The sequence below is a fragment of the Denticeps clupeoides genome, chromosome 20 (genome assembly GCF_900700375.1).
Source record: "Denticeps clupeoides chromosome 20, fDenClu1.1, whole genome shotgun sequence".
Taxonomy (NCBI): domain Eukaryota; kingdom Metazoa; phylum Chordata; class Actinopteri; order Clupeiformes; family Denticipitidae; genus Denticeps; species Denticeps clupeoides.
The window spans coordinates 1203111-1215149 of record NC_041726.1 but is presented as its reverse complement, the minus strand read 5'-3'; the positions used below and the strand labels follow the sequence as shown (position 1 = coordinate 1215149).

At 51.0% G+C, this 12039-nt stretch overlaps 1 protein-coding gene across 1 annotated transcript; it reads right to left on the bottom strand.

Annotated features, from left to right (window-relative positions):
- Positions 1 to 3174: 3174 nt before the first annotated feature.
- e2f3 (E2F transcription factor 3) lies at positions 3175 to 11910 on the bottom strand. The gene is made up of 7 exons (XM_028964212.1): positions 11413 to 11910; positions 9989 to 10091; positions 9553 to 9772; positions 9319 to 9486; positions 7830 to 7944; positions 6659 to 6797; positions 3175 to 5573 (listed from the first exon to the last, which is right to left on the bottom strand). Exons 1-7 carry the CDS (start codon positions 11698 to 11700, stop codon positions 5290 to 5292), a joined length of 1317 nt encoding a protein of 438 aa, XP_028820045.1. The 5' UTR covers positions 11701 to 11910; the 3' UTR covers positions 3175 to 5289.
- Between the last annotated feature and the right edge of the window lie 129 nt (positions 11911 to 12039).

Below are 12039 nucleotides of genomic sequence, written 5' to 3'. Positions count from 1 at the left end.
GCCGCCCGCGACTCGCCTCATTCGGGTTATTAAGCCGGGGTCAGAGGTCGCAGAGCTTCATTCGTGACCGGGCCTCGCTGCCTTCAAAAGGAGAGGGAGGAGCGACAGATATCCAATCTTCCATTTTTTAAATCTTTTAAAATCCGAGAGCCGACCACGAGGCTGCGGCAGCAGACGGTACAGTAAACGGTACAGTAAACGGTACATTACGGGACCGTAAGCTCGCTCTCTCTCTGCTGTGCCGGGCCGTGCGAGCGTTAAATATATATTTTTAATACAGAAATAGAGAAAAGGATCTGGGGGCTTTCAGGGCTCCCCAAATCGTGGCACGTGGCAATACGTACATCTTCGCCCGCTAACCAGACTCACTTACGGGGTTGGGGGGGGGTTAAAGGCTGCAGGTGTGTTCGTATCAAATGTCGATTTCATTTCCACAATTTGGTTAATTTTTATAAACGGGCCGGCGTGTGGTCATTTGGACCCCGTGCAGCTCTCGGCCGAACCGAAGGGCTGAGCCGGTGGGCGTGTGCGGAGACAAGCGCCTCCGCGCCCCGATTGGACGCTGGCAGCGCCACGAGACGGCAGCGTAGCCGAGCCCTCAGCCAATCGGCTCGCGCCGAGGCGCTCGGCGGGCTGGTCTTTTTATGAATGAGGCGGCGCGGGCTCCACGCGCAGCTTTCTGTAGGTTCCCGGCGCGTTCCGGCACGCTCCTGCGTCCGTGGCGGAAGAGCGCGGCCGCATCCTTTCCCCGGCCCTGGTGAAAATATTATTCCGAGCACCCGCACCTGTGCCTATTAATGCTCTTGATGTGCTTTTAAGATATAAAAACACGAGGCATTAAAATTAGCGCTGAAAATAAATGATAAAAAGCTGCGACTTTCTATGAACTTCTGGCGCGGGGGAAGAAAAACAAAAACAAACAAAAAAAAAAAAAAAAAAAAGTAGGGAACTGGGTTAAACGCGTCCGGCCTGCTGCGGCGGGTCAACAGCGCCCCCTACAGGAGGAGCACGGAGGTGCAGCCAGCTGTGAATTACATCACCGCGCTCCTCGCCAGGCCCCGCCAGGCCCCACCAGGCCCCGCACAGACAAAGGGCGGACGGAGACACATCGTCCAGGCTCCAGGGGACGAGGTGAGCGCGGGACACGACGTGGGCTCGGTCAGTAGACATCTCCTGCGCCCCCTTAATGGCACAGCCCGTGCCAGGCAGCTCGTCCTCAAAATGAGGAGGGACACGAGACAGACTGGAAAACAAGCAGGCCTACAGTCCCCCGCAGACAACGTGCAGCTTTCTCGGTGAAAGGGGACCATCTTGGCTCGGGAAAGCTGGACATGGTACAATAAAAAAAATAAAATAAAATAAAATCGCAGTCCTGGTTTAACAAGGTGTCCTCTTAATAATATTCTGACATTGTGGTACTCACCAGAGCAGACAAGAGAGGCAGGTGCCTCGATTTGCTCCGTGGTGGAACACCGCCCCCTAGCGGTCTGAGAGGGGAACAGCAGCGTAACAAAGGGGACGACAACAACACGAGCACAGGGGTCTAACTGGTGAGGTCATCCATCGAGTATTACGTAAAAAAAAAAAAAAAAAAAAAATTAATTACTGATGCATTAATAACATACGGTTTACCAGCAAGCAAAATCGGACCAAAATTGCTTAGAATCTTTAACACTTATAGGATTTTGCAAAGGTAGGTCGAGCCCAAACCGGTACCGTACATAATGCAGATTGCCGATGATAGCACGATAAAGATCATTTACAGTTCGTGCGCTAGCAGCTCCAAATCTGAAAAAAAAGGCACAGCAAATTAGCAATAATTAGCAATTAATAGAAAACGATAACTACTAAACCTAATAGATTTTTTTTAATGACCAAATGCCATTTACAGCGTTAAAAAATATATATCTATCTATATATATAAAATAATCAGCATCAATTAATTTGCTCCGGCAACCCTTGACCTCTGACTATTGCCGTGGGCTCCCTCTTCAAAAAGGCAACCTGCTCTTCAGAGCAAACAAGGCCATCAATCACGCCCGAGGGCGGCCTCTCCAATTAAGAGGGGAGTTAATTGGGGTCCTCGACCCCGACGTAACGCGGCGCGGCGCCCCTTACCTGCTCCCGGCGCCGCCGAACGGGAACTCGGGCCCCAGCGGTGCGGCTTCGCGCCTCCATCTCGGCACGCCTGCCGAGCCCAAGGGCCCGGGGGGGGCTATAGGGGGAACGGGGAGCCGAAAATAACCGAACGACAACGTGAGATGTGTACATCTTACAAGCCGGGAAATTAAAGTAATAAAATGTATTACTTTATTTTCCAATACAATAAAAGTTTCTAACATTTCTGAACCCAGCTTGGTGGAATTCTCCCATTGATGGTCTTTTGCCAACAGTTGAAACAGCTTCGTGGCTCTGCGAATGGGATGAAGTGGGTCTAAAATTCTCTTAACTTCTAATTTAGCTCAACGACAGACCAACTGTGATTTCTACATGGCATCGTGAATCCGGCTACCAACAAAACCGAGGCCTCACCATCCCGTTCAAGAGCGGCCCTTCCGAATCTGCTCGCATGAACACGAATGCTTCCTTCACGTTGGCCGGAGGTCATCCTGAAGACAAAAAAAAATAATAAATCCACGGCACTCCCCTGCCTACCCCCCCAATAAAACCAAGAAAATGAACCCACCTTTCCCAACAGCCCTCGAGAAGTCGTCCCCCCTCTCGCAGGCAATACGGTATCTCGGCGTGGGTCCTGGAGCGGTTTATCCTCATGCCACCACCCTCATAATCTCCTGGCCACTCTCGCTTCTCCCGGTTACATCCTAATAGCACACGGACTCACGGCTGAAGGGTCTTGCTCAGGGACACCGTGGTAAAGTATACTGAGACATGAACGTCCAAACCAGATACAACTATACCGCTCAATTTTGATAAAACGGATCGTCTACGTCACGGGACGCCACGACGGTGGAGGAGCGCACAGGCCGTAAAGAAGAAGAAGAAGAAGAAGAACAGGATCAGAAGAATCTCCAGCCCGGTCCCAGCAAGCGGGGACACGACTGGTTGTACCGGTCCCCGCACAGAGACGCCGACGAATGGCAGCAGTACAAAGACCTCAATCACATCTTTATTAAAAACAGTCAGTTTATGTACATTTCCACACACACGAGGGAAAAAAAAAATTACAAAATAAAAAGCCACTTCATTACACAAAAAAATGATAATAATAATGCATTGCTAACACACACCTTAAATACTTGAACTGAAACCCAAAGAGACATTTTAAATAGACCCTGATTCAAAAGCTGCGTTGCGTTTCCTCTATTTGTTAAAACGTGTAGAACCTCATTCTACGCAACACCCACGGGGTAAAAAAATAAAATGGCACCGAGGACAAAGTTGACCGTGGAGAAACGTGGACGAGCCACCTGCTCTTTGGGAACACGCGACACACGGCCGAGGTCCCTCAAACTGCTCAAAAAGTGGAACATGACGCCACGGTCCTCGTGGTCCATCGATCTTCAAAAGCCACCAGGACCTCAAAACCCGAACACCTTTACCAGGAGTCGATGGGGTTTTACTTGATGGCCCAACCGAGCCGCTCTTAAATAACAGCTTTCTTCTGTCTGTGGAGTAGAACCGTTGGAGGAGGTTTTGGAAAGGCACCATTTGACCCGCAGCGCGGGTCTAAAGCGAATTCATATTTCCAAATAGTAGAAGGTGGAGTTGTTCAGAGCGACGCCTCCTCTATGAAGACTGTGCTCAGTCCCAACGCCTGGTTGGAGTAAATTGTCCATTTTGATTTCAACAGCACTCATGACCACCATTTTAGGGACTAAATTCAATTACTTGTCAAAAAAAGGGGGTTATATAGGAAGGAAGCACCCTTAACAACGCTGAAATGTAATTGATTTAAAATAAAACAAAAAGGTTAAATCAGGAGGAAAAGTATCTATACCAAAAAGTTTAAAATCATCTTCAGCATCTAAACATCTTACACGCTGCTTGAGAGGTAGGCCAAGACCCGGCAAACGCCGTGGGCAAGACAATGTACACCAGGTGACGCCCACAAAAGGCATTTTAATTTGGATCAGAAGCGCCCAAGTTCGGTTCTGGGGGGGACGCACCCCCTTTACAGAACTGTGAGAACCCGCTGAACGTGCAGGATTTTTACAACCCATCATAATTACATATTCCAAGTATCTGAACATGCGACGAAAGGATCTAAAAGACGAAATATTAATCATTCTGTAAAAAGGGGGGTGTGGCCGAGGGAATGGTGGGTAAAGGCGTTGGGGTGGGTAAACTTTTCCAAAAAGAAAACTACGTACCTATTAAATAGGTAGGTTCGTGCTACGATAATCGCCAACTCCTATTTTAAAAGGAGGGGGACTGAATAAAAAAAATTTAAAATAAAAAAAAAATGGTAAAGATATCCTTTAGCCCTCTTTTACCCATCTGGTATCAGTTAAGAAAATCTCTCAAAACCCCAAGTAACACGCTGAAAGTGGCCCTGAGGTACGATAAGCACTATGGCTACAGCCGAACGAGCTAAATGTTCAGCTTCCAGTTGATTTGCCGGGGTTTTAAAATAAAAAAAACTCCTTCCATTTAAATTAACGCAGCCGAACCCACGCATGGCTGCGCCCACTAAAACATCTGACCTTTCCAGTGATCTCAGATGACTTAAAATAGGATTTTGATTGGTGGGGCCATTTTATTTTAACCCACCGAGACAGAGGAGCCCTTTTCACTGGCTGGAAAATTAACAGATTAAAATGGGAGAAGGGCGGGGAGCCCCGAACCCCCTCGGCCTGAATCGACGTCCTCCCCCCGTTTGAACGGTTAAACCGCGAGGGAGGGGGGCAGCGCACGGGCTCCGACATATTTGCCTTTGCATATTCAGTTTGGACCCCGGGGGTCAACACAGTCCCACAACAGAAGAAATCGAGCTTCAGTGGATTCCGAACACTCACGGAGGTGAAGAACGAAAAAAAAAAAAAAAAAGGATTAGAACAAAGTCTGTGGGTAACACACGTACCCATCTTCGTTAAGACAGCATCACATGCTGCCATCCACAAGGTCGGAAAGAGGCGCGGCTAAAGCTGGAAGCACGTGTGATGGCGGGTCCGGTCCATTCGCTTCAGTCTAATTGTGGAGGGTTTTTGACGCTTCCATGTTCTCTTGTGAGCGTTCTTCTATGGTACAAATAAAAAGAGTCCCCAAAGGAAGTAATGTCCCCCGTCACCATCCCTCAAACCTTCGTCTCGGCCGCCACGCCCTCCGGCATCAGTTACAGAGCAGGTCGTCGAAGTGAAGCGTGTCCAGGTCGTCGAACAGGTCGCTGATGCCCTCCTCGTCGTCCAGGCCCAGCATGTAGTCGTCGCTGAGCAGCGCCGGGGACAGACTGACGAAGGGCATCTGGTCGTCGGTCTGCTGGAGGATGCTGGACAGGGACGAGGCGAGCGGGGACAGCGGCGCCGCCGTGGAGTTCGACGGGCCGCCGTTTACGCCACCGCAGCTGGACATGGCCGAGTCGCCGGCGCTGATGCTGTCGCCTCCCGACGCAGAGTCTACAGAGACGGAGGACAAGAACCAGACAGGAATTAGGTGCTAATGTGGTTACTGCAGCGTGGCTTCGTACCAAACCCATCAAATGCAGGAGTATTTTCCTGGTACGATTCAAGACATTTTACATTTACGGCATTTACCAGACGCCCTTATCCAGACTTACAACCAGTAGTTGTACCATAGGGGTGGTAGTAGCCTAGTGGGTAACACACTCGCCTATGAACCAGAAGACCCAGGTTCAAATCCCACTTACTACCATCGTGTCCCTGAGCAGGACACTTAACCCTGAGGACAGGGTTGGAGACACTCAGGGTTAGGTGTCTTGCTCAGGGACACGATGGTAGTAAGTGGGGTTTGAACCTGGGTCTTCTGATTCACAGGCGAGTGTGTTACCCTCTAGGCTACTACCACCCTACTTACCGAACCCTACCACCCTTACAATCAGTAGTTACAGGGACAGTCCCCCCCTGGAGACACTCAGGGTTAAGTGTCTTGCTCAGGGACACGATGGTAGTAAGTGGGGTTTGAACCTGGGTCTTCTGATTCACAGGCGAGTGTGTTACCCATTAGGCTACTACCACCCTACTTACAGTACCCTACCACCCTTACAGTCAGTAGTTACAGGGACAGTCCCCCCCTGGAGACACTCAGGGTTAGGTGTCTTGCTCAGGGACACGATGGTAGTAAGTGGGGTTTGAACCCGGGTCTTCCGGTTCACAGGCGAGTGTGTTACCCGCTAGGCTACTACCATCCTAGACATGATAACATCACGTGCACTGAAATGCTTCCCTTGTCTGCATAACGTCTAGTTTGGTAGGAACCATGGCCTGAAACATCTAGAATCGGAATACTTGCTGCATCTGTGATCGGTTAAATTAAACAATCTAGGCAAGGATCCGCAAGTCCAGTTGCCGTTGAAATAACCTTTTTTGAGAACCAGGATCTGGACGACTGACCTTCAGAAAAATCTGACATTGCGTGGAACCTTCACTTTGATGCCTTCAAACCCAAAGTGAGGTCTGGTAAAGCTAACCTCGGTAAACAGTTATGTGCGCCAGTGGCCATTACATCAACGTTAGAACCTCACCGTGAGAGACTTTAACAAAACTTGTGTGGTTTCCGTTCACGTCGAGCCCATTGCGCAAAGGGCTGCCGGGAGTGTTCTCGTCTGTGCAGAGGAAGACGTCGATGGGACCCTGAGAACTGCTCAGGTGAACCTGTAAACTCTGAGAAGGGGATCAAGTTACAACACAGTAAAAAAAAAGACGATCAGTTAACGGAATAACCTAGAAGTCGTGATTGACCAATAGGAACCCTCCGTACATAGCTCTTATTGAACAGCATAATCTCTTGCTTAAAAAGGTCCATATTATGAAAATGTGACTTTGTGAGATGATTTAACATGAGTACGAGTTCCTCCAGCCTGTCTATGGTCCTGCAGTGGCCAGAAATGGCGGTCTGTGTGAAGAGGGTTTTGGTCGTTCTGCTTCACCGTTCAGAGAGCGGCAGCTCAGTTGGTTTGATCTTTAATTTGTCCCCTTATGACATCATAAAGGGGAAAGGTTACCGCCCGTTTCTCATGCTTTTCCCACCCCTCCCCTAAAACACGACCGTCACAGCTTCCAGACGTGTGAAGCATCACAGTCGCTCGGTGACTGGAGGTAAAAATGCTTTTTTTTCAAGTTTATTTTATTTTTTCCAGGAAAAACGCTGATACGACTTCCTGTCTGCACCAAACATATCGGTCGGTGGATTGTGTTGACGTCATTTCCGCGAGTGTCCCGCTCTCCTCCTCATTTGCATTTAAAGCTACAGACACCGAAACGGCGCGTCCTGGGGAATCTCACCGTGGGACTGGGGCTCAACAATATATAGAAATTCAACCAAAATTGTGATTTAAAGAAACACAATTTTATAAATTGCAACCCCAGACTCCATTTTAAGTCCCTTAGCTTCCCAGAAATGGAAGTGCAGCACAAGCGGGATTTACTCCTCATCTAAGTAACAACAAAGTGAAGTCACACGTGATACACAGCAGCACAGCACACGGTGAAATGTGTCCTCTGTATTTAACCATCACCCTGAGTGAGCCGTGGGCACCATGACAGATGCCCGGGGAGCAGTGTGTGGGGACGGTGGCACCTCAGTGGCACCATGGCGGATCGGGATTCGAACCGGCAACCTTCTGATTACCGGGCCGCTTCCTTAGCATCAGGTCCATCAGGTCCTTGTTGGATATCAGTAGATATTTCACTCACCTCTTTGGGGTCCGGCACCTCCAGTTTGGTTTCGGATGGAGCTTTGACTACAATCACGGTCTGGTCCCTCAGGCTACTGATCCTGCGAATGTCCTGGTAGGTGACGTAGGCATACGTGAACCAGGTTAAGGATGAAAACCTAGGAGGTGACCACCACATGACTTCAAAGGAGCATATGTTCTCCCTGCTGGCTGGCCAATCACAGGCCTACCTGACCGCTAAGTAGCTGCCTACACATTTTTATGAAATTATTTCATGACTTTTAAAAAACGTAAACGACGGTGTTCCTTCGGTTCGGCCGTGGCTCGGCTGCAGAGGTGCTGGAATATGGAGGCGGCGCTCACTATGTAAAGCCAGCAAAGGAAAATGTAGAAACGCATTTCTCGCGCAGTTTTGTGAAAGTGACGTGATTGTCATTGTGAGACACAGCAGCACAGCACACGGTGTACACAGTGAAATTTGTCCTCTGTATTTAACCATCACCCTGAGTGAGCAGTGGGCGGCCATGACAGGCGCCCGGGGAGCAGCGTGTGGGGTGCATCGCTCAGTGGCACCTCGGCGGATCGGGATTCGAACCGGCAACCTTCCGGCAACCAACGCCCCAAGAACGAGCCAGCCAGGAGTTGAACCTAGAACCTCCTGGTCCGGAGTCAGACGCGTCGCGCCACTGGCCCTGTACTTCACGTTAACACTTTTCACGTATAATCAGATTTCAGGTTTTTAATGACCGTAGGAACCCTGTGCGTTGGTCTCAAATTGCAGAAATGCATCAACTCCACCCGACTACACTGAAATTTACATTTACAGAGTTTACCAGACACCCTTACAGTCAGAAGTCACAGGGACTGTCCCCCTGGAGACACTGGGGGTTCAGTGTCCTGCCCAGGGACACGATGGTAGAAAGTGTTTTTTTTTTTTTTTATATAATGGGCGATCATACACCTAAATATAATACTAAAAATCTCTACATTTACCAGACACCCTTATCCAGAGCGACTTACAATCAGTAGTTACAGGGACAGTCCCCCCTGGAGACACTCAGGGTTAAGTGTCTTGCTCAGGGACACGATGGTAGTAAGTGGGGTTTGAACCTGGGTCTTCTGGTTCATAGGCGAGTGTTTTACACGCTAGGCCACTAGCACCCTATGTAACCAAGAAACAATGTGGTTTAAAAACACGGGATAGCGCCGCCAAATAATGAGGGGGTTCACCTCGCCATTTTTAAAGGACTTTAGGATTTAAGTCCTTTTCAAAAGGAGTTTTGCACAATACTGCATTTCTGAAGAATTGCAATTACATTAATACTTCTGCGAATGTTACACGCCGTACCTTTCATAAGGCTGTTTCATATTTATTAATGTTTCTCCTCAGGGAAATAAAATGGACGCTGCCAAACGAAGTATGTTCTTCAAGGTATCTAACAGTAATATGTTAGAATGCAAAAATAAACCACGGCCTCATTCCCATTGCTGGCAAACGTAAAGGATATTTCTGGTTGTGGATCTCCTCGGTCATGTGCTGGACGTTGTGCGTGCAGGCCTGAATGAGCTCGTCCAGGCGCCGCTCCTCCTGACTGAGCTCCAGCACTTCCCGGTCCAGCCGCTGCCGCGGATTGTGCAGGGACAGCGGGCCGCCCTCCGAGGTCAGACTGCAGCCCCTGCGAACAGCGAGGAGTGAGAACGCCGCGCCTACGGGGTGAAAACCTCCACGCCCCACCACTCACATCCACTGAATGTTGTTCTTGGACTTCTTCTTGATGAGGTGGACGCCCTCCAGCACGTTGGTGATGTCGTACAGCCGCCTCTTCTGGACCTGCAGGATCTCGGCGGCCTGGTTCAGGTCCAGGACGCCGTCCGACGACTGCGCCAGCAGCTGGCAGAACTTCTTGGTCAGCAGGCCCAGGGAGGTGTCGTAGCGGGTCTTCTCGGGCGGGGACTTCGGAGCTGCGGCAGTAAGAAACGGAAATGTGAACGAGGTCCCAGTAAAAGGTTCTACCAACACGATCATATGAAAATTAACAGAATTAAGTCATTTATTCAGAAAATAGCAGTTAAAAACCCTGCTAATATGACGGCATGTTGGAAAGATCCTTAAATTCCTGACAATTCGAAAGATCGTAATAATGCGAGAAGACGTCGTTTTTTCCCCGTAAACCGTACTTTTGGGGCTTTTGGGTTGGAGCGGCCCACGCCGGCCCCTGGCGGTCTTCGTGGGATCGCTGTACTCGTGGTCCGTCACGTCCAGCTCCAAGCGACGCTTGGCCTGTCGGGGAGACAGAAGGGGGAGACACGAGGTCAAGACAGACGTCCCAACCTCAATGAATAATGCCTATAACGCCTGAACAGGAAACGTGCCGGGGGGCACCGCGAGCAAACGGTAAATTAGGACCGGTAACGGTGAATCTGTCCCATAAAACAGAAGGAAGAGGCGAGAACACAGCAAAGAGACAAAAGAGTCTCAGATACAGAAGCAGCTGCCACAACGTGCGGACGGGTCTGTGGCGCCTCGACATCCGACGCATTTCACAGCTGTCAAACGGAAAAAAAAAAAAAAAAAAGAAGTCAAATTAACTTAAAAAAGGGAAACTGTGCGCGTTTACGATAAAAAAAAAACGAGCGATATCTCTTCCTGTTGCAGCAGCTTCCATTTTGTGTCACCAATAATAAATGTGCACGAACCGGAGTGAAGCAGGTTCGAACCCCACTTACTACCATGGTGTCCCTGAGTGTCTCCAGAGGGGGACGGTCCCTGTAACTACTGATTGTAAGTCTCTCTGGATAAGGACGTCTGGTAAATGCTGTAAATGTGCAACACTTTACACTCCAACTGGCAACCAAGCAACAAAAACCGATAATAAATCCTGATCGATATTTATCGTGTGTATCTGTTGCCAGCTGGAGGAGTCCGGCCAGCTCGGATTTTTAGTTTCTTCTGTTTATCGGGGTGCCGGGACGCACCTCCCAACCTGGCGGGTTTTAACCAACTAACCCGACTAACTCGACTAGTCCCCCCATCCCCCCTCCGAGCCGGGCCTCGCCGCCCGGTTTAAAAACGACGATCCGGGACGTTTCCGAGCCCGGCCCGGTCCGCAGGGATCCGGGGATCCGGGGAGGGCCGGCGAGCGGCTCCCCTGGTCGCGGCGGGCCGGGAAGGAGACCCCCCCGGCCGGGGCTAGTTAACGCGGGTCCGCCGGCTAGCCCGCTAGTTGGATTAGCTGCGGCGCGGAGGGAAAAGTCGGGCTTTTCTCTCCACGCTTCGGCTGCGGGACCGTGGGGGGGTTAAACGGGGCAGGACGGACGATAAAACGGGTCAAAACGGACGCGGGGTGCGGCGGGGAAAATATGGGGGGGCTTAGTTGAACTAGTTGGCTAAAGTGAGGTCGCTAGTCGGTCGACACAATTTCCTTAAAAATGGACGCGGCGCCGAGGTCGGTCGGAAAACGCGCCGGGGCAGAAACGGGGGTACCCCCGGGGAGAAACGGGGCGCGTCTTTTGACAGCTTTGTCCCCCCGCGACCGCCACGGCCGAGTCGTGCGCGTCGCCGCGGGCTCGGAGTAAGATCGAAAGCGCGGGTCGGTGGTTACCGGCGGTCGCCCCAGAGCGGGCCGGGTCCCGGTTCCGGTCCCGTTGGCCGGTCCGTGGGGAGTCGCGTACAGCAGGCTGCCGGCCGGCGGCTCGGCCAGGCAGACGGTCGGCGGCGGCGGCTGCGCGGCGCAGGACGGCGGGGTGATGATTTGTATGTACGCCGCGGCGGGGAAGCCGGAGGTCAGGCGGTCGGACAGGCTCGCCAGAACCTGGTTCTTGTCCAGGGCGGAGCCCCCGACCCCCGATATGATCACTTTCTCCGGGACCGAGGACACCCCCTTTCTCATCTTCGGAGGCTCGGGCTCCCTTTGTCCCTCCTTCACTTCGGGGATAATTTTCTGCAAATTCCTCGGTCGGGGCGATAAAATAGTCCCAAAATCGCGTAGACTGGAGTCTTACGAACGGGTCGGTGTAAAAATCGCGGGTTATTGGTGGCGGAAGGACGCAGATGTAACGGATTTAAAAGAGACGCGAACTCCGCCGCGGCCGCCAGAAAAATGGCTCCAGGAAGCTGACAATGAATGAAGGGATACAGTTTACGCGCGAAAGGCCCTCCCGCGAAACTCGGATTTCCCGGGAAATTTTCAAACGGAATCTGCATACCGCGCCCCATTGGCCGAGGGCGC